Source organism: Leguminivora glycinivorella, chromosome 5, assembly GCF_023078275.1.
Source record: "Leguminivora glycinivorella isolate SPB_JAAS2020 chromosome 5, LegGlyc_1.1, whole genome shotgun sequence".
Classification (NCBI taxonomy): domain Eukaryota; kingdom Metazoa; phylum Arthropoda; class Insecta; order Lepidoptera; family Tortricidae; genus Leguminivora; species Leguminivora glycinivorella.
In genome coordinates this window covers 15,596,812-15,620,327 of record NC_062975.1, presented here as the reverse complement: position 1 = coordinate 15,620,327, position 23,516 = coordinate 15,596,812, and the positions used below count along the sequence as shown (strand labels likewise).

The 23,516-nt window shown below is 40.6% G+C and overlaps 1 protein-coding gene across 1 annotated transcript in view; it reads left to right on the top strand.

The window, feature by feature from the left end:
- The window catches only part of LOC125226343 (probable tubulin polyglutamylase TTLL2), a 41,283-nt gene extending 31,736 nt beyond the window's left edge, over positions 1–9,547 (top strand). The window contains exons 5-13 of the mRNA XM_048130303.1: positions 1,472–1,616; positions 2,206–2,368; positions 3,414–3,527; positions 5,213–5,418; positions 6,172–6,323; positions 6,525–6,675; positions 7,137–7,223; positions 8,565–8,750; positions 9,165–9,547. Coding sequence (XP_047986260.1) covers positions 1,472–1,616; positions 2,206–2,368; positions 3,414–3,527; positions 5,213–5,418; positions 6,172–6,323; positions 6,525–6,675; positions 7,137–7,223; positions 8,565–8,750; positions 9,165–9,359 — 1,399 coding nt within the window. The 3' untranslated portion in view covers positions 9,360–9,547. The remainder of the gene's footprint in view (positions 1–1,471; positions 1,617–2,205; positions 2,369–3,413; positions 3,528–5,212; positions 5,419–6,171; positions 6,324–6,524; positions 6,676–7,136; positions 7,224–8,564; positions 8,751–9,164) is intronic.
- The last annotated feature ends 13,969 nt before the right edge of the window (positions 9,548–23,516 follow it).

Sequence of the window (23,516 nt, the reverse complement as noted above, 5' to 3'; positions counted from 1 at the left end):
TTCACAAAGACTGTCTTGAACGCAAGGTGTAGTTTCTAGCATCTTTAAATGATTTGGGGCTGTATGTCGGCACAGGGTGTGGGATGTCTGCAATTTATAGATGGAACCGTCAATGCAGAGAAATACAAAAGCATCTTGGAATAGAGTTCACTACCGTCTATAAGAAAGTTCAAGTATATAAATGGATTTACTTTTCAACGAGATGGTGCCTTATGTCATACTGGCAAGACAACGATGGAGTGGCTGAAACAAAAACAAATTCCTACCATATCATGGCCATCCAGCAGTCCAGACTTGTCTCCCATAAAAACTTTGTAGTGGTAAATGAAGAAAAAGTTGCGAAAAGATCCTTCTAAATCCAAAGCTGATTTTAAGGAGAAACTTGTGGGTGTCTGGAATGGAATAACCCCTGAGGAGTATAGACAGTTGGTAGATACAATGCCGCTCAGAATTAAGGCCGTTTTAGATGCAAAAGGTGACGCCACCAAGTGGTAGTTGTTCTTTTCTGCATCGGCTACGCTGAAGACGAACATTTTTGCGAGTGTTACATTTGGTGAAATTATGTTTTTTTGTTTACTAGTGAGGAAAATTGTTAATTTATGTTTTGAATAAATAAAATATGCATTATAAGCTCTCTTGTTTTTATGATACATGTTCTACTAATCATCTCATTCATCCTGAATTTTGAGGTCGAAGTTAGGACATAATATTTTTTTCATACTAGACGATATCATTTGCATTGGGGCTCGTACCTAGTAAAAAGATTGATATTCCGATTTACGCGTATCATGAATTCATGACACTTGATTGACTTACGCCGTGTCTTGCGTGGGCGACGGTCGCGCGACCGTCGCCGTCTCGTCTCATACTTCCATATCGATAAGGTTTGATTTCGTATGCGTCGCAAGCCACGGCGTTACTGCTCGGCAAAAACTGTGTCCCACCAGTCTTTATCAGAAACACCTAGTGCAGATATAAGAGTGGTGTCTCGGACTCATGTTTTATGAACATGACTGAAGGATGTTATGCTTGCTGCGAAAAGGCACAAGTCATCGTCGATTTGAATGGGGCCTCGCGTGCCTGACGGCATTACCCGTAATGCCGTGTGACTTTATATTTTTATAGGTACCCGTACACAAAACTTCGGATTTGAATTCGGGTTTTCTGAATTACGGCTGGATATAAAAAGTTGGGTTACTGTTTCGAGTTCCCTATGGTTACGTTTATTGAATTGTTTTCTTTCTCGAACACGGAATAATAGTGTTCCGAACTCGTTCCGAAGTTTTGGGAGGCGTACGCGGAGTCGAAGTCAACACAATACCGGTCATCAAGCTTAGGCTGCTCGTAGAATGCGATGGAGATGAGAAAAGTAAAAGTACAACAATCGCAAAACGCCTGGTTGATGCCCCGTTGCACGCCCCGCCGAACGCTCCGCTCCGAGCGTCCACTCAGGCCTCACACTTATTTACAGTCCACCCTGCTTCCATCTCCCCCTGGAGTACGCCAAGCTCGTCTCCGAGTGCTCACGGCTCCGACACGAACAAGATGGAGGCAGCGCCGTGTGGATACACAAACCGGTCGCGCAGAGCCAGGGTCGGGGGATCTTTCTGTTCCGGGTGAGTCTCACTCTCATCATCATGCCGCCTCCCTCTTGAGTACAAGCTGGTGTTCGAGTGTTCACGGCTCCGGCACGAACAAGATGGCGGTAGCGCCGTGTGGATACACAAACCGGTCGCGCAGAGCCAGGGTCGGGGGATCTTTCTCTTCCGGGTGAGTCTCACTCTCATCATCATGCTGCCTCCCTCTTGAGTACAAGCTGCAGGTGTTCGAGTGTTCACGACTCCGGCACGAACAAGATGGAGGCAGCGCCGTGTGGATACACAAACCGGTCGCGCAGAGCCAGGGTCGGGAGATCTTTCTTTTCCGGGTGAGTCTCACTCTCATCATCATGCCGTCTCCCTTTAGAGTACAAGACGCGGCACGTGGTGTGGATCCGCGCAGTGCCTGGAGATCATCCTGTTTCGAGTGACAATCTCACTCTCGCCATCAGACCGTCTCCTTCTAGATAACAAGCTGGACTTCAAGTGCTCTCGACTCCAGCACGAAACAAACTTCGTTTCATTCTTGCAGTAATCCCACCTAGCTTTCTCTTAACAAGAGCAGTCAGGCAAGATCTATGAATTCACCTGCTTTCCTAAATTCCAGAGCATCTGCGAGATGCGATGCGGCAGCGCAGCGGTCGTGCAGCGTTACATCGAGCGGCCGCTCCTCATAGCGGGATACAAGTTCGACCTGCGGCTCTACGTGTGCGTGCCCGGCTACAGACCGCTCACGGCGTATATGTACGCCGAGGGACTGGCTAGATTCGGTAAGACACAACTACAAAAATACAGAACTACAGTCCAAGTAATATCGCCCACTTATTAACACTGAAAGTGGCCTACTTAAATAATAAAATTATACCTCTACGTCTTCTTTGAGCCACTAGCCTAGTGAAGTGACATTCGTTCACGCTCCGAAACTGGGTTAATCTCATGTAAGTCATACGCGAAGTCCGCAAAGTCCAGATTTAAAAAATAATTATGGGTTAATTAATCTCTATCGTTCAACCGAAATAGTGCGTCAGAGCCTATTTTCCTTTACCACGCAGCAGCGTAATAGTACATTACATACAGAGTGCGGAAAAAGGAGCCAAGTTTTCAAGTGGGTTTCGCACGTAGGGATACGAGGCCGGGAATCGTACGACGTGCTTTTTCAGTACAGATAAAAAAAATGCTCTAAAGGAAAAAGTTTCGACCTAGCATATAATGAACCACTTCTCGAACTAGTGCGTAAAAAAGCGACCATCTGTACTGAAAAAGAATATTACCTACTGCTGCTAGGCCGGCTGGTAAAAGATTTGTGTAAAGCCTGAACAGAAATATATGACTATTGTCAAGAGGGCGCTGTTATTCTGATGTATGTGGAGACAGTTCAGTTTAGTATGAAAAAAATAGTTGTAATGAAATTCCGCAATGGCGCGTAGTCATATATTTCTGGTCAGACTTTAGGTACAATTAAGGCCATTCGGTTTTAGCAAAGAGGATCAAGTATTATAAAGAGTTACTGTCAAAGTAAAATATGTAATCCCAGTGAATAGATTGCCATCTCTCGACACAAGCTTAAAACTTTTAAACCTCAGTTTTGACAATTTGGCCCATATTCTTAGCTTGATATGTGTTAAAATGTCAAATATTAATATTAGCGCCATCTAGCTGAGCGTTCCCCAAAGGTGTAACGCCATCTAGGCCACCGTACTTTTTTCTATATGGTTCTAAGCTACGTTTTTTTCTTAGACTGTAGCTGTCTATACGGAGTTACATATGTCTTTCGTTTTAGTAAATTGTCAAAAACAAAACTCTTTGTTTTTCCAGGAACGGACAAATACACTTTGTCAGACATCCACAACCCATACAGGCACTTGACGAATTCCTCCCTCAACAAAACCGGCCCTCGGTATGCTGAATGCAAGGATAGAATTGGCAGCGGTAAGTATTTTTGAATTTAGCCCATAGCATCAGTGCGTTTTCACATTATCCGATCCGATATCGGATGTCGGACCGATATCCCATACATTTAAGCCGCCATCTTTGATTTTTGCCTTTGTAATCCTTCCGACATCCGATATCAGATAATATGAAAACGCACTTAGCCTAGGTTCAGAATACAGAGATTTTGAAAATTCTTTGGTAGACTCCGTTAGGCTGTTTCCATAATGAGGAAGGATCAAGCAATGGTTCTAATCCACATACTCTACTCTTCGCTACGTTACTTACAGTTATAATATGGCACACTAAGAAATAAGATTGAGTCAGATATTTTTGCGGCTTTCTTTTTAGGGTTCCGTACCAAAAAGGTACAACAGGAACCCTTATGGTGCGACTCTGTCCGTCTGTCTGTCCGTCTGTCACATTCCTAAATATCTCGAGAACTACTAATGCTATCAACTTGAAATTTGGAATAGTTGTGAACATTGTAAACCTCTACAAATAGAAAGTATAATTTTTTTAAATATATTAATTTTAATTGTAGAAAATGGCCAAAATGAAAGGGGGGCAAACTGTAAATTTCAAGTTACTAGGTCAAGTGGGATATCATTGGAAAGAGCTCAAATTGAACGTAAATAAACTATTTTTTATAATTTTTTTGTTGTGGAAAAAAAAAGAATTTTGAAGGAAAATGTAAAAAAATACCGTTCCCCCCCCTTATCTCCGAAGTTTACCAACGAAAAATTATGAAAATTTTAGTAAACATTGGTTTTATGCTATATATTACAGGAAAAATATAATCGTGTTTGTATTTTGAACACTTTTTTTTAATTCACAAAAAACTTTTCAGATTTTTACTTTCAATTTACCCACCCTTGCGATATACATCCTATCGTACTTAAAATTAATACGAGATGTTACGTAAACCAACTTCTGTCAAATAAAGTAAAAACTGTTTAAATCGGTTAACATTATAAAGAATTATCCCTGAAAAACCAGGTCGCGCAAATTAGTTAGCAAATTGACCGGGAGATGGCGCTATACACTATAATACTCATTAATGCCTATACTTTTGTCTTCTAGTCAAGTCATTAGAGTTATATGAAAATATGAGATTATTTTTACTAGGTAGTTTGAAAGAAAGTTTGTACGGAACCCTCGGTGGGCGAGTCCGACTCGGACTTGGCCGGTTTTTTAACGATGTTATTGCCGGTGACTGTAAATTGTACAACCGATATTATGGTCGTTTCTCACCTCAGTCTTGAGGAGATGAAACCTTATAGCTCGAGATCATAATATTAATGATGAAGATGATGACGAGTGATCCTGAATAATAATTATATGTGTAAGGCCTGATGAGTGGACGCTCGGAGCGGAGCGTTACGGCTCAGCTACGACATTGGTCTAAGCGCGACAGCGGTGAGCGGCGGCCATACATTGGAGCGAGACACAGCAATGGGACCTTTCATTCGCACGTATGGCTGCCGCTCACCGCTGTCGCGCTTAGACCAATGTCGTGGCTGGGCCGTTAGGCGGGGCTCAGAGCGTGCATACTATTTATGCAACGTCGACTCGGGAGTCTCGGGACACTTGTATGAGCTTTCATTGTTTGACATGCACACTACACGCCTCTCCCCGATGTCTTTGGGCCTTACATTTATACCTATATTTTATGTTCAATTTAGGCTGCAAGTGGACATTAAAGCAAGTACGACGGGCACTAGTCGGCCGCTGGGAGGCCACAGAGTGGCTCGTGTGGCAGCGGATCCGGGCCCTGGTCACACTGACGCTCTTAGCCCAGGCCACTGGAACACCCCCCGCGAGGAATTGTTTCGAGTTTTATGGCTTTGATGTTTTACTGGATGACGCCTTGAAGCCATGGCTATTGGAGGTAAAGTTTATATACATTAGTTTATCCAAATGTGTCCTGTCTACTCTATATACACATATGTGAATACCCTAATTGAGAAATCGTTTAGAGTATTATATAGCTTTGATGTTCTACTCTGCTGGCTGATGCCTTGAAGCCATGACTCTTGTAGGTTAAGTCCATTAGTGTCTCCCATGTGTCTCCTAGTGTGTCCTACCTAGTCATTTTACACATGCAAGTAGGTACGTTAACATCACAAATTCTGTATCTACTTTCAATGAAGATATATAGGGCTATCGGTTGAGGTAACGGTAAATTCAGAGGCTCACTCGAAATTGTATAAAAGCACCCTACATATGACATTAGTTTCTGCACACTGTTTACCTCCATTTAAGGATGGAACCGTTTTTTGCGGAGCCGTTGGTCTCGATGAAGTTCTCGAACCTGCAGCTGTAAATTTTGGCAAGTCTTTGAGTTCTCCCTCTGCTACGAAATCTGTGTGGGCAACAGCCAGCCAAGCTGGTTATGCAGCTAACACACAATTCAATGTGCCCCACGATGACGTATTTGTACCGTCGGATTTGGAAATCCAAAACACTCCAGAATTATTAGAACAGACGGTAACGGACATAGCGAGATCACGTCATGTCACGTGGGTGACGTCGATTCTCTAAAGCTGTTCTACTAAATGATGTTGATAGAGAAAGACTATGGTATCGTTTGCTACAGACTGAAAAGACACTATGGCTACGGTTTTTGTTTATTATGTTTCAGGTGAATCTCTCGCCAGCTTTAGCTGCAGATTGCGAAGCCGATGTGACTGTGAAAAGGCCGATGTTGCACGAGTTGTTCGACCTCCTCGGGCTCCCCATGAGGCATACCGGCCTCTCGTTACTACAGGGGCCACCTGCTGCACATATCAACAGGTATGCAGAATGCAGAATGCTTCAGGTCAACCTCTCGCCAGGCCCATGTTGCACGAGTTGTTCGACCCTTACGGCATACCGGGCTTTCGTTAATACAGGGGCCACCTGCCGCACTATAGCTGGCTTATAATAGCTAAATTTTTATCTGAGCAAAGAATGAAATTATCACAGTCGTTGTTGATAAGAATACGTTATTTCCAGTGCATCATCAGACAGCTGCGACAGTACGGTACGAACGGTGCGACCCCGTACGTCAATGCCGTCGGCGGGGCGTCCACGGCCGCTGCGGCGTCGGCGCGCCATGCCCATCCACTGTGTGACTTTGGAAGCGCCATCTATTGACAAAGAAGCGGTAACTATTAATAACATATGAGGATATACAGTTAGTACATTATGGACGGTGCGTAGGACAGTGCCGTCGGCGGGTCGTCTACGGTCGCTGCGGCGTCGGCGTGCCATGCCCATCCTCTGTGTGACTTTGGAAGCGCCATCTATTGACAAAGAAGCGGTAACTCGACGGTGCATCCCCATACGTACGTCAGTACCGTTGGCGAGTCGTCTGCAGTGTGACTTTAGAAGCGCCGTCCATTGACAAAGAAGTGGTAACATACATTAACTTCCGGTTAGTGCGATACTGAGAGATAAATACATAAAATAAGCTACAGAGCGTGAACGACTCGCCTTCTGTCTCCATGCATAGGCCTAGTAGGAAATGATTTGCCATTTTGACTGCAGACCGTTTATTTCTTACATGTCAATGTTCGATCCACTAATATCTTCGATAGATTTTTCTCATATTCTAATGAATTGCAGGAATCGAATTACAAAGGGAACTCAAACAGCAGTAGTCCAGCCAACTCATCAATATCCTCAGGGAGCCCTGAGGAATTCGACTGCCAGGTGAGTTTGAGCTGTTAAAGGTAGATTTTATACCTAAAATGACGCGATATATGAACTGAACTACCAAAAGCTTCCGTGAATGAAACATATCGAGGGTTTATTGGTGAAACCAGATAAGTTGAGCAAACTGGTTCTTGAAATTCGAACTATGTGCAATTTCCACAATGTTGTTATTTCAAGGACAAATGTGTCGCTTAACTTCAAACTTGAAGTAAATCTATTCAGCTCCCCACGTCTAGCGTCTTGCGAGCGTCGCGTTGGGCCAACTGTATGGGCAAAGCCTGACGCCGCGTCGACGTCGCGTCGACGCGGCGTCTTTTTCCATACAGTTGGCCCGACGCGACGCTCGCGAGACGCTGGATGTGGGGGGACCCTAAAAGGTTGATTATGATTATCTTTCAGATCATATTACATTTTTTCAGATCATATTACATTTTTTATATATGGATTTATCCAAGTTTGAAGCTAAGCGACACAAATTATCTCGATTTATCGGGTTTCACCAGGAAACCCTCGATATTATATAAAGAATGTGATCGTGCATAATTGTGCCAAAACTTTGGACAATTTAAACATTGTATGTTTACATTCAATATAGCCATTATTAAATAACAAATAACGTATATAGAGTTTTGGGTTTTGGTTTAACAACCTAGATTTGGTTGGATGATAGATAACTTGCTAAGTGTTAGTTTTCAAGGGTTACGCAAATACGCAGGCTGAAAAGAATAATATGTGTCTTTTTATTAAATCCAATCTTAGATACACAAAAAAATATAAACAAGAATCTCGACAACTTTTCACTGTTTACTGACGCCATCTAGCGAAACTGGCTCTAACTGGTTATTCTACTGGTCTCTCACCTACTACAGATGAATGCGTCAGGTTCGTGAGGCTATGTTTGTGATTCTGGTAGTAGAACATAGATGTCGCGCCTTCGTATTTCTGGTATTATCTGTAACAATAAAAAAAAAACTCACAATATTTTGGGTGTAGAATCGAGACTTCTGTTTTAACCAATCATCGTCTAAATGCTTTAAAAATATAATAAAACTAGAAACATATCTTACCACTTATCACCAAAGTCAATACGGCACACTGTTTTGGTGTCACGAATCGAAAAATTAAAACATGTTCAAATTACATGAAATTAAACTTGTTCATAAAATAATTATGAACATTTCTGTAGACATGCCTCGTACTGGTTTTCGTTGCTGGGAAATGGTAGATAAGAGCTTTGCATACGAAACTTTGTCAACTTGATCTGTTTTAGAGTTCTTTCTAATCTCCATCTCCGTATTTTTATAAGTTTAGTATAATGCTCACAATAATGTTCCCCAGTCAACCCCAAGTGCGGCCACACCGTCAACGGAAGACGAACCGTGGCGCGGCGGGCACTCGACGGCGGCGAGCCGGCGACGCATGATCAACGCCTACTCGTGGGGCAACGGAGTGCGCTGGGAGCGGGCGCCGGCGCGTGTGGGCCAGTGGGTCAGGATATACCCACACACGTTGCCTGACAATGAGGTGAATTCTTGGGATAACTCATTTTATTTTGCCAGTCTTTATTGACTACAACGAAAAAAAAAACGGCTCGTGGGGTGGGGCAACGGGTGGGCAACGGAGTGCGCTGTGAGAGGGTGCCGACACGCGTTAGCTAGAGGGTGAGGTCACGAGCTCAGAGGCCCAGGTGTTGTTACAGGTGTGCAGTTACCATGAAATTCGAAAGAAGCAATAAAATCATGTAACATATGCTACTGCGGATTTTTTGGCAGTCTAGAGTAAATTGTCTTTTAATGAGTCAGTCAAGTTTCTTACAATATCTGGTAGTAAAGAGGATATTAATACTTGAAACAGACCGGTTATTCATCATCGCCCTTCATATTTTTTTAAAGAAGACATGTTTTCTTAGTAATTTTACTGTTTTGTTTATCCATATAGATTCAGATAGAAGAAGTTCGCGAAAGCGTGGCCAACGTGTCAAAATTCGTTCGCGCAGCGCGCGAAGTAGCCCGCGAAAACGCTCGAGACGCGCGAGCGCCTCGCGACTCGACGCGAGACGCGGATTTCGAGGCCACACTTCGCAAGAAGTTGGCCTATGGTCCCAGCTTTGAAGTGTGGCTACCTCCTGTGTAGTTTGTGTTCATTTGGGGATTTATTCGAGTGTTTCAACCGCATTCACTCGGTGGCAAATTTTTTACTTGAATTTCGAAGGTCACATGAAATCTTGTCAATCTTCCTACTAAAGTAAGAGTCGCGGATTTCTACCAGAAACAAAAAAAAAACTAGTTACTCGTACGGGATTTAGGCAAAGAGGATCGAGTATTATAGAGAGTTACTGTCGAAGTAAAATGTGTAATCACAGTGCATAGACTGCCATCTCTTGACACAGGCTTGAAACTTTTGAACCTCAGTTTTGACAATTTGGCCCATATTCTTAGCTTGATATGTTTTAAAATGTCAAATATTAATATTAGCGCCATCTAGCTGAGCATACCTGAAAGGTGTAATGCCATCTAGGCCACCGTACCTTTTTCTGTATGGTACTGAGGTACGTTTTTTTTTTCTTAAACTTTATGTGTCTATACGGAGTTATATATGTCTTTGATTTAGGTAATAGTTCTGCCACCGAAGTCAAAGTGTTTGATTTAAAACGCTCGGAGGAATGCCCGGTTAAGGTGATGTATATATATATATACCCTACCCTATATATACCCTAGCGAGGTATTTTCGACTGGAGAGAACGGTGTCTGTAACAATTTAGTAGGCATCGTCGTTGGGTAAGTTGTATTCGGGTGACTCGTAAAAATTAACTAGAACTGATAAAAAGTAGACTGCAATATGGAGGTGGTTGGATGGATGAATAGGGGTTACGGGTGATTTTCGGAACTAGCCGATATTTTCAGTAGGTATTACTTTATCTTTGCTCCACTAGAAGATATCTGTCGGAACATACCTCTCCTTTGGTTTAGATTTAAACCTTTAAGTTACTCTCTAGCATTTAAGTAAACCTATGGCGTTAGTTGACCCGCGTTGGATCTCATTTGCAGCAACAGTAGTCATAATGTCCCTCAAAAATATGCCAAAATGAGTTCTGAACTTCTGGTAGTAACTGACGCGTTATGTATTCCTAATAATTATTTAGATAGATATCTATCTAAGAAATAAATGCTTGCTCAAATTATAAATTCTTTTCATTTGGTCTGTTTAAAATTACTTACCTATACCTGCACGGGAAGCATGGTCGCGCGATAGACGATAAAATATCAGGCCGTCCCTATCGCACTTACAGATAGTGCGATAGGGACGGCCTGCTATTTTATCGTCTATCGCGCGACCATGCTTCCCGTGCTGCTTCTTCTCTTTGAATGATAAACACATTTATTTATTTATTTAATCGTATGGCATACACAAAAACAGACAGTTATTTGAATATCAGAGAATACAAATTAAATTAAAATTAAAATTTAAACTAAATTTCAATTTCGTGTGGTGACGGGTTAAGAATTTCACCACCCCCTTTCTTCCCGTGGGTGTCGTAGAAGGCGACTGTGGGATATGGGGTAAATTGTGGCGTAGGCGAGAGGCTGGCAACCTGTCACTGCAATGTCACAGTTTCGTTTTCTTTCAACCCCTTATTTGCCAAGAGTGGCACTGTAACTTTAGGAGTTTCATGTGCTCTGCCTACCCCTATATGGGAAACAGGCGTGATTGTATGTATGTATGTATGTAAATTTCAATATTCAGTGCGCTCAGCCACGCAATTGCGTCGGGTGTTAAACTGTTAAGTGCAGCAGGTCTTCTGGTGGTCCTGAGTATGAGTGCTGAGGGTATCGCTGAATTATATGCTCCATAGTCTGGACTTCTTCGCCACACTCGAACATCGCATTCAGATAAACGCATGAGGCGTCACGAGAAAGCCTCTAACCCCCGCTCATCTGGGGGAGCATACACCTGCCATGTGTGTGGACGAGGGATCCTCTCTCGAATTGGGCTATACACTCTATACAGCCACGAACGTAAGTGTCGCAAGGATGCTGCTTAAATCATCTGTTGTAGATGCAAAGGCCTATTATTATACCTGCTATGTATTTTTGATATCTTGGAAATGCCTTTGCGTAGAAGTTATATTAAGTATAGTGGACTGCAGAATATAACAGAAACCATGCGAAACATGCAGTCCATACCATTGAAGGTGTCATTTACACTTGGAAACAATACGACGAGCTAACGAGCGGGCCGCTCGAGCCGTGATTTGACTATTTGCAAACTAAACTAGCGCTTGGAACTATTGTTTACTTTGAGGTTAGGTTGTGCATATATATACTTGTTTCTCTAGGTCTAGATTGTATGAATTATGCGTAGAAATGTTGAATTTCTTTATAGAGTTCAAGCTTGAGTGACCATTTTTCAGTGCACATCAGTTTTGCTACAAGACTTCTCAAATCTCCTTCAAAAACGTACACTTTTTTTAAACCCTTAGTCGGATAGACAGATGCAAAATTAAGGAACTTTGAACCTAATTAATTTTGTGGTTGAGTGATGGTGGGAAATATCTGTATATTATTATACATTCTCGTTGGCTTAATTATTATTATTAAAAGTTTCACAAAACCATAAATGATCAAAAGCATAATGGTTTGGGCATAAACGACAGTTTTGTAATGAAAAATATTAGATAGCTACTCTTCCATTCGTCTGACCAAAATTCTGCTACAATTTCTAACTTAAACCGCCACCGATAGTTTACTTAGAAAATAGTATACAGTTAATGTCGCCGCAAGATGGACGGCCAATAAAGGCCACTTCATCGGCTCTGGAGGGACACAGGAGATTTACTCGCCTGTATTAGGTGCTGTAATGAGATTGAACAATGGAAACTATTGATTTATGGCCTACAAGGGGGCTTATATGGATGGTGTCTAAGGCCTAGAGTCCGTGATAAAATATATAATTTTTATATGGGAATTTATACTATCTGATATAAGTAGGTACTATTTTCAGAGCTATGAGACAGTTGAGCAATATTTAAAGCTCAGGAAATAGTTAAGAACCTTAGTTACAATGAGCATGCCCATGCCAAATCGTTGTCTCTTCTAGTTTCCAAGCTTTACTCCCCCTTTTATTAAGAATCTGTTATTTAAGGGAATTCTTTATGGGTTTGGAGCACTCCTTGCTGAGAAGGAAGAATTGCAGGATTGATCGACTCTTTTCGTTCAAAACAATGAAAACTGTTTCCTAAGAGTAGTACGAGGATATGTCAATTTCATGTCATGTCAGTTTAAAAAATAATTTTTGAAGTGAGCTTGTCTGGCTTGTATATCGATTTTGATAATGATTTTTACTAATTTGTATAGGTACTAATAATATCTTACACTGACTACTTATAAGCGAAAGTCCTTATGTTTGCATTTGTCTAAATAAAGATGATAAGGTTGTGTTAATGTTGTGATGTGTTGAGTGCAGTGTACCTGCTTAGTGAATGATTGTGCATATTAAATATTTGGAACTATTGACAACTTATGGTGGACGCCGCTGCTCGCTAACTAGAATAAGGTAAGCACAAAATATCCAAACATTTCGTATGTATACGAACGAAATAACTGTGATAACTATTTCTGGGTACGTTGCTTATTATATTTTAACTAGATGGCCTGGCAGTCTTCGTTTCACTTATATCCTTATATTTTACTGTAGGTAAGTATTATTTTTTTCATAAGACCTACTCCTGGACCTTTGATTATACATATACCTATACGTATAGATAGAGATAGTGACCAAAAGTCAATACTAGTATAAGCGCCATGTATTAACCTCCATTCAACATGTAAAGAAAGAAAGAAAGAAAATGCATTTATTGCCACAACACGGAGTACAAGGAAAAGATTAAACAAGTTACTTAACCTATAAACTTAATACCTAAACTAAATCTTACTGTAACTTAACATTCTAAACATTTGTTGTTGTGACAAATGGTTTGAGCGTCAGCATGATGCTGAACAGCGTCGACCCAACGTGAGTGACACTGCAGCGCTGTTTTTCAGCCCAAACCATAATAAAAACTACATATTTCGAGTTAAATGAAATTAAAAATTAGCTCCAAAAAAAAATACATTTTAAGCACCAATGAAAAGAAATAAAAACGATTTATACAATAAAAACATAAAAGTTCTGTGTTTAGCCATTTTTCATACCTCTAGGTACGTACATTTGCCATTTCCTTTTGTTTATTAAATATGAAATGCTTGCAGTTCTTTTTAAACGTAATCAGAGACCGCTTTTGCCTTATGGCTGGAGGTATATTGTTCCATACTTTTGAGGCAGCGTACCTAAAGCTACCCTTAAACCCTGCATATTTATGCTTAAACGTTTTTAGATTTAACTTTATTGCCTCTCGCGTGGGATATCGATTTTCTTGGTAGGGGGATAGTTTTTCAAAAAGATACGTCGGTTTCTTTGTATAAAATATTCTATGAGTGAAGCATGCCATGTGAAGTTCCCTTCGTGATTCCATGTCGAGAATCCCTTTTTCAGCCAGTATTGGAGATATGTGAGTCCTTTTTGGGACATTTACACAAAATCTGGCGCAAGCATTTTGAACCCTCTGGATGGCGCGTTTAGTATATTTATGCAGCCTCGGTCCATACACTGTGTCGCAATAGTTAAAGGGAGATAATACAAGTAAATCAGTAAGGATGACTCTTATTTTATATTCAAGATGTTTGCGTATATTGTATAGCACCTTCAGTTTATAAAAAGCATTCTTAATTTTAATATTTATGTGGTTAATAAATCTTTGCTGCTCATCCATAACTAAACCCAGATTTCTAGCCTCGGTAACTCTCTCTAGCACTTCATTGTTTATAGATATATTTATATTCTTACTAATAACACTTTTTACTTGCTGCTTAGTTCCCATTACTAAATATTTCGTTTTGGCCGCATTTAAGACGAGTGAATTTTTATGCGACCACTTATTAATAGCTTCCAGGTCATGATTTAGTTCACTGACAGCAAGTTCTGAGTCCTTGGCGTAAAAAGACTTATAAATTTGTGTGTCGTCTGCATAGAGATGAACTTTGCTGTGTTTTACAACGTTTACTATATCCGCGGTAAACGCTACAAATAGAAGAGGGCTGAGTATTGAGCCCTGTGGCACACCTCTGCTTAACTCCATTACTTGTGACACTATGGGATTTCCGTTTTGATCTTCGGATATTACTCGCTGCTTTCTTTTAGTGAGGAATGATTCAAACCATTCTAGAGCATTATTTGACAAACCGTAATATGACAATTTTGCAAGGAGTAGTTCAGTGTTCAGACAATCGAAAGCTCTTGAGAAATCTAACAAAACGAGTATAGAACTTCTTCCTTCATCGGATGCTGCTAAAATGTCATCACTGACATGTGCTAGAGCAGTGGAAGTTCCATGTCCAACACGAAAACCCGATTGAACTTTAGGAAGGCAATTATTTTCTTCTAGGTACGCCTTCAATTGCTTCTCAACAACACGCTCTAAAACTTTAGAAAGCACGGGTAACAGGCTTATTGGACGTAAGTCTTTTAAATGTTCAACTTTTCCACTTTTAGGTATCGGTTTAACTAAAGCTAGCTTCCATGCGTCGGGAAAGGTTTTAGACTCTATAGATGCATTTATGATGGCAGTAATTACGGTAAGTGTGTAAGGCAAAGTAAGTCGGATCATCTCTATCGAGATTTGGTCCTGTCCGCATGCGTTAGTTTTGATGGTATCTAAGATCTCTTGAACATCTTTTTCAGTAGTAGGGAGAATATTAAACTCAGGTGTTTTTCGCTCGGTTCTTTCCTTGCAAAAATCAGATATCATGTCAGGACACGATGTGACACTTCCCGGAACATTCAAAAAGAAGTTATTTATTTCATCAGGATCATTTAAATGTGTTGGGATATTATCTCTACAGGGATCACTGAAAACCGTCGTTTTCTTTAAATGGGACCATAACAATTTAGGATAGTTTTTGTTTTTATTTACGTAGTGAGTGAAATACGCTTCTTTCTCTCTTTCAATGCTTGAGGTAACGAAATTTCTCAGCTGTCTATAATATTTCTTATGACTCTCTAAATCAGAATGATGTGCTTTTTTAAATGCATCATCACGAAGTAACATCATTAATTTTATATTATCAGTTATCCATGGACATATTTTATCTGCAATTCGCTTGCGACTTAGAGGGCTGTTCTTTTCAAATATTGCGAGAACAAAGAGATTGAACTTTGAAACCATTTCATTTACATCTTTTTCCTCGAGTATTTTGTGCCACGGGGTCCAAACTATGTCGGATTCTAGACTTATTAGGTCAATGTCTTTTAGGTTCCGAGTCATTATATACCGCGGGGGAATTCTGATTTTCTTGACGTTTATATTTGTTACGACAAGCGCATGGTTACTTAGGAGTGGGTTGTGATGTACCTCTGGGTCACTAAACCGATTAGGAGAGTCAGTTATAACTAAATCTAGTAGTGATTGAGACGTATCGGATACGCGAGTTGGGTTTGCTACCAATTGTTTCATATTAAACTTCTGTGATTCGCCCTTCGTGATTACACTATACTTTACATGTAGTAGCACGCGAATGTGCTGCCATCGTACACAATTTTAGAGTAACATTTTTAACAAAAAAATATCTCGCCTAAATTGGGGGTATTCCATACACGTTTTGTGTGGCGGCCATCGTGCACGTACTTTTCCTTTGTTAGTAAAATAATTGTGTTTTTACTAAGTTTAGTGTAGTGTTTTGTGTTTGCGGATAAAATGGGAAAACGCAAACATCGTGAGGAAGATGAGGAAGATTACTTGGAAAGAAAAATCCGAAGTCTCGAGAGGAAAAGATTGAAGATTCGTCGCAGGCGCCGTCATCGTAGTTATAGCCCTAGTACGTCCTCATATACAGATAATGAATATGAGTATGCGGACCAAGATATCGGTGAGCCCGATCCCTTGCTAGAGGATTCGCAATATGAAGGTAAGATTTTCAGTTATCTTCGTCTAATCATTTGATAGAATGTGTCCTATGTACATGCCAGCTTTGTTTTATTAAATAGATACATTGTGCAATGAGTATAGTCTGTAAGGCTATTACCGACCCTAATTTATACCTTCAGTTCAATCCGAGAGGTTGATCGCTGTGTAAAAGGGAAGCACATATATTCCTAGAGCATCAGTCCGTGAGGCTATGCCGGAATACTATAGGTAAAATACCTGGTTGCGGCAAATTGTCAATGCTATCAGTCTAGACTACAGTCCGCGAGACTGTAGAACGACTGCCTATGTCTAAGAACATTAATTACGTTAATTACAACGGCTTATATGTGTACTATACGTAGGTATATAGATATGTAGATACGTATGTAGATACGTACGTAGTTATAGTATAACATCCAACATCGAGGAAGTAGGCGGTAGAAACACTACCTATTACCCTACCAAATGGGCAATTCACAAAGATCACCGAGCCGCTTATGATGTCTGACCAGTATAAGCGTTGGTCTCTGATTGAAAACATTATGTCTAGAGATAAGGGTCAAAGATAATGGACACTTATTTTTTGTTGCTGAAATTAGAGCAGCATTGTGAAGGGTATTTGACCGTATTGTTACAGAATCCCCATTGACCAACAATACTGTATACGACTTAACCGATGATGAGGTCGGTGCTTCAACGTCGGGTGCGCTGCCTGCTGCTGGCGGGCTGCGATCGGTGGTCATACAGAATAGAAGCGCCGCCGGGCCCCGCGCGGTGGACGCGCCGGCCCCCGCGCCCCCTCCCGCACCCGCCGCCGCCGCCGCGCCGGCGTGCGCGCCCGCGGCCGCGACCACCACGCCGGCTGCGCCCGCTCCCGCGCCTACATCCGCAGCTACCACCACACAGGTGACCGGTGAACAAATTGGTTTACAAGAATCTACGCCGATTGTGACCGCGCTTGATCCCGGTTTATTATGTTTGTTGGGCGATGAGCCCGTAAAAGAAGAAACTTTTGGTCCTTGCATTCACGACGATATCTCGACGAGATGGTCCGACATTCTAGTTAATGGTATGAAGGACGATATTAAGAATGATATTTTAAAACGTTACGAAATACCAGAAAATTTAAAATTAGCGCAAGCTCCTATACTCAATCCCGAGATTAAGGTGGCGTGTAATGATAATGTTTTAAAACGGGATAATATTCTAAGTGACAAACAAAAGTTGCTCTCGACTATTATAACAGGAGTTGCCAATACATTGTCGAATATCTTGACAACAGATTCAACTTTAGACAACAACAAACAGGGGATCATAAAGTCACTGAGCGATACAGGTAGACTATTATGTCACTTACATTTTTCAGAGACTCAGATTAGGCGTAATTTCTTGGTGCCTAGTTTAAATAAGGAGATCAAGGATAATATTAAGGACTTAAAGCGCGATAGTTTGCTTTTTGGTAAAGAATTACAAGAAAGTCTGAAGTCAATAAAAGCAATGACTAAAACCGGAGCAGAATTGAGACCGACTGTCACAAAGCCTAAATGGACGCCCAAGCACCAACAGGCAGGAGCAGGACCGTCGACATCGAGGGCTTTAAACTGGAGGGGCAGCCGTCGTCGGCGTCGCGGCCGCCGCCTCGCCAGAGTCGCCAGACGCCAGCGAGGACGAGCTACACGCGTGGCGGGCGCAGACCGCCGCCGCCGTCCCGCCGCGCGAGCGACCGCCGAGCGCCGCCGCCGCGGCCGTACACCCGGACCTCGCGCCGCTAGCATCGGATGCTGATACACAACCTCAGGCTGGTAGACTTCAATTTTTTTATAAAGTATGGTTAGGCATTACCAAGGATCCCACCGTATTGTCTTGGGTCCGTGGTGTGCGTATTCCAATATCGGATTGTATATCTCAATCGAATATTCCTGTTAACAAACCCGAGTCGGTTGCACACGAGACGAGTATGAACGAGGAAGTCAAAAAACTTATTAGTGCTGGTGCCATACAAGAATGTGATCCGTGTCAGGATCAATTCTTGTCCAGTATTTTTCTTATTAAAAAGAGTAATGGAAAAAATAGATTCATTCTAAATTTAAAATCATTGAATAAGTTTATATGTACCCCGCACTTCAAACTCGAAGATTATAGGACAGCAATGAGACTTTTATCAAAAAACGCTTACATGTGTTCAATAGATTTGAAAGACGCCTATTTTGCGATAAATATTGATCCTGATTACAGAAAATATTTACGATTTCTTTGGAAAAACAAAACATACGAATTCTTGGTATGTCCATTCGGCCTAAATATTGCTCCGTACATATTCACGAAGTTAATGCGTCCTGTTGTGCAGTTTTTGCGCAATCAAGGTTTTTTATCAGTCGTTTACTTAGACGACTTGTTACTCTTCGGTGACACGTATTCTAACTGCTTACATAACTTTAATGTAACGAAAGACTTGTTAGAATCATTAGGATTTACAATAAATGTTGATAAATCAATAGGTACACCAAGTCGAACGGCAAATTTTCTTGGGTTTAGTTTCAATTCTGCAAATTTGACAATTAATATTCCATGCGAAAAACGAGAGAGGATTAAAGACGAACTTTTATACTTTAAATCCATTCGAAGATGTAAACTTCGTAATTTCGCACATTTGATAGGATTATTAGTTTCTGTTTGTCCGGCAGTACCATACGGCTGGTTGTATACTAAGAGATTGGAAAGAATCAAATTTCTTTATTTAAGTAAAAATGATGACTATGATCAATACATTAGCATTCCGGGTAGCTTAGATGATGATCTAGATTGGTGGATATATAATATAGAAACATGTAGTAATCCGATCAAGACAGGAAATTATCAATTAGAGATATTTTCTGATGCGTCGCTAACAGGCTGGGGAGCAAGTTGCTCAGATATGACAGCCAGTGGTCAGTGGTCCAGTCATGAGCTTGGGCAACACATTAATTGTCTAGAGTTAACTGCCGCGTTTTTTGGTTTAAAAATATTTGCTAAAGATTACAAAAATTGTGAGATTTTGCTAAGGATAGACAATACCACTGCGATTTCATATATCAATCACATGGGTGGTGTTCGATTCCCACATCTGAGTGAATTAAGCCGACAGATATGGCAATGGTGCGAGGAACGCGATATACATATATTTGCTTCGTACGTTCGTTCAGAAAACAACGATATAGCAGATGCAGAATCACGCCGGAAACATGCAGACATTGAGTGGGAGCTAGCCGACAGTGCCTTTCGGAAAATTTGTAATTTTTTAAACAAAAGTCCAGAGATTGACCTCTTTGCGAGTCGAATAAACAAAAAATGTACTAGATTTGTTTCGTGGCATCGTGATCCTGACGCGTACAATATCGACGCGTTTACCATATCTTGGTCGTCGTATTTCTTTTACGCCTTTCCACCATTTTGTCTAATACTTAGGATGTTGCAAAAGATAATAACAGATAAAGCGGAGGGCATTGTTGTTGTGCCACTATGGCCTACACAACCCTGGTTTCCTCTTTTTGAGAGATTATTGATTTCTGAACGAATAGAACTCCCACCTAAACCAAATTTATTGTCCTCCCCTTACAGTGTCGAACACAAGCTGCACAGGAGCCTTACCCTGGTTGCCGGAGTGTTGTCCGGGCGGCGTTCATGAGGCAAGGCACTCCTGCAGAAGCGGCAGACATCATGCTAGCGTCACTTACAGAAACCACACTTAAGCAATATAATTGTTATTTAAAGAAATGGTATATATTTTGTAAGGAAAAATGTTATGATATTTTTGATGTCGGCGTAGCAGAAGTATTAGATTATTTCACATTACTTTTTAATCAAGGTTGTCAATTTGGATCAATTAATACTGCGAAAGCAGTTTTGTCATTAATATTGAATAATAATGTTATAAATAATCCAACTGTGAAACGTTTTATGACGGGAGTATACAAACTGCGGTCTCCAAATCCACGATATGATTTTACTTGGGACCCTTCAATCGTTCTTAATCATTTAAGTTGTTGGTATCCAAATGAAAGCCTTTCTTACGAGCATCTTTCTAGGAAGTTAATAACTATTTTGGCATTAGTTACGGCACACCGTGTGCAAACCTTATCGTTAATCAAGCTAAGTAATATTCATAAATGTAATAAGAAATATATTATTAACATTACAGATAAGATTAAGACATCCGCAGTTAATCGCATTCAGCCAAAACTGATTCTGCCTTATTTCGATGAAAATCAGTCAAATTGTCCTGCAAGGACTTTAGAACGTTATTTGGTTGTCTCATCTACCAATCGCCCAAGCGATTGTGATTTTCTTTTTACAAGTTTTAAAAAACCATTTAGAAAAGTGTGTTCACAGACCTTGAGTCGATGGATCAAAACCACTTTGCTCGAGAGTGGTATTGATACATCGATCTTCAAATCGCATAGTACGAGACACGCAAGTACGTCAGCAGCCAACCGGCTCGGGGCTAATATAGAACTGATTAAGAAGACCGCCGGTTGGTCAGATAATTCCTTGACGTTCGCTAGGTTCTATAATAGAGATGTTCTGGCGGACTCGTCCGAAGTATTTGCTCGTACAATATTACATGGTAATAATAATTGAAGTGTCTGTTGATTTCAGTTAAACTGACGTAAACGTTTGTTTTATTTATATTTTTCAAACATACATGTTTCATTTAATCTGCTATTTCGTGTAACTCTAAACATCTACATGTAAAGTATAGTGTAATCACGAAGGGCGAATCACAGAAGTTTAATAGATAATCAAACGAACTTACCTGTAAGTGATGTTCGATGACTATTAAACGATGTGATTCGCCCGAGTGATTACAACCCTCCCTGACCCGAACTGGTCAAGCTCCAGATTCTACCCAATTGGTCACGAAATAGCACACGTATTTGATGGCCTTTTTTATAAGAAACGTGTATGAAATACCCCCAATTTAGGCGAGATATTTTTTTGTTAAAAATGTTACTCTAAAATTGTGTACGATGGCAGCACATTCGCGTGCTACTACATGTAAAGTATAGTGTAATCACTCGGGCGAATCACATCGTTTAATAGTCATCGAACATCACTTACAGGTAAGTTCGTTTGATTATCTATTATGTTGGTTAATAAATGACAAAACCTTGCGTGCGTTGACAGATTCGGTTTGTATTAAATCAACATTGAAATCAGTCAAGAGACATGTGGAATTGCAGAATGAAAAGAAGTTTATTGATTCGCTTAATGCATCAAATATTTCTTCTGTAAGTGTCAATGAAGGTGGTCTATACACCGTGCCAACAGCTAACCGCGCCCCGGGCAACGTAACCTCAAGCCACATCTGTTCCAACGCAGACTCAGGGTGTGCACGTACTCGTACCTTTAAACCTCGTCGCACGTAAAAGCCAACACCGCCACCGCTTCTATTGTCAGGTCGCGGAGCTAGCCTTAGTACGTAGCCTGGTAGAGACGGTGCGGTTTTTTCGGCACCTTTCTTTATCCATGTTTCATTTAGAGCCAAGATGTCCAGTTTGTGCCGTAGAACCGACACCATGAGTTCTTCTCGACCTGTGTTCAGGGACCTCACATTTAGCAAACCAAGCTTGTATTGTATACTTCCATGGTCCGTGGTCCCTCGGGCTCCCGTCGTCGTCTATGGTATAGAATAATGGTGGTCAAACTTTTTTCATTGCGGGCCAAAAGTTGAAGGAGTTTTAAGGGAGTGCCGGATTAGTACCTAAAATCACTTTTCACCACACCAAGTGGTAAAAGCTCACTTTTGCTATTCGAAAACGGATATCAAAAAAAGTAATTTCATACAAATTTTAACTTGATGTCTTCAGCTGGCCGGTAGATTTTACTTATAATAGTGATGATTATGAATCATATAAATATTGAATAAAGTGATGGATTTGATTTAGTTTGGTGTTTTATAGTCGGTATTTTGTTCGTGTTGGTGTGGTGAAAAATTTTGTGTTTCACTCGGTGGCAAAGTTTGTTTAACCTTCGTGCCTTGAAACCCTCGCAACGCTCAAGATTCCACTTTTTGAATCGTGGTTCTTGCGGAATTGGAATCTTTCGCTTGCTCGGGTTTCGGATATTGGCACATGCGGTTAAACAACAATTTTGCGCCCCTAAGAAAGGAAGATAAAACAATTAGAGAAAGTATACAATTTAACACAAAGCTATTTTCATTATATAATCCAAACAGGTGACCGCTTGCGGTGACCGCTTTCCATCAGGCGGGCCGTATACCTGCGCGCGAGTCCATACATCAAGCGCGACTTCAAGTATAGACTCGTGCTCGATAAGGCAAGTTGTGCTAGAATGGCTGTTTGCCACCGACGTGGTATAAAAAAATAAGGTGCTATAAAATCCTTTGCCCATCACTGGTATAGAATAGAAGTTAACCTGGCACTCAAATTAGGCTTATGAGTTTACGTTGTTTCAGGCTGCTTTTAGTGAAAAAATCTTGTTATTTTATTTTACGGACTACATGTTCTTATATTTAATTTATGGTTAGACTTAAGCTAATGATCAAGTTACCTACGTTATTAACAGTGACCGGTTTTTTGGATTCACCCTCGCGGGATATCAAGTAGAAAAGTTAATATTGATACGACGAAATTATCTCTAAGGAACTTTTTACTCTTACATGGCAACCAGTTGAGACAAAAACTTCTATTCTTTTCCTAATCTCTACACTCTATTAAGCAAAATATATTAGAACCTCCACAAAGTATTACCTTACATCTATCATGATATTCATGATGGAAAAAATACTTCAAAATCTTGACATTGACATTTCATTATTTTCTTTGGATTTCAGTTCTAATTATTTGCTTCTAACTTTTTTTGCCTTTTCTAACAACATTACGCCCGGATTACCGGGGCATATCCATACTAACATAATGATTGAGGTCGTTCACCCCATGTCGAATCCAAAAAACCGATCACTGGTTATTAACTATGCAAGTATGCATCATGCAGCTAAAGGAAAATTAATAAAATACAATACCGTATGTACCTGCGATGATATGTCAAACATAGTAGTAAAAATTTCTTTTGTAATAGAATAAACTCCTGCTGTAGGTACCTAATACTAAAATTATAAGTAACTAAACTCATGTAAGATTAACATTACCTAAATTTATAATATGGTATGACTGAATAACACAGTAAAATCAGTTTAATCTTCGCATTTCGAATCGCTAATGATGCTTTCAAAACATTAACAGAGCACTCAGACTGCTATACTCCTGTTTAGGTACCAACTATGATAAATGAAT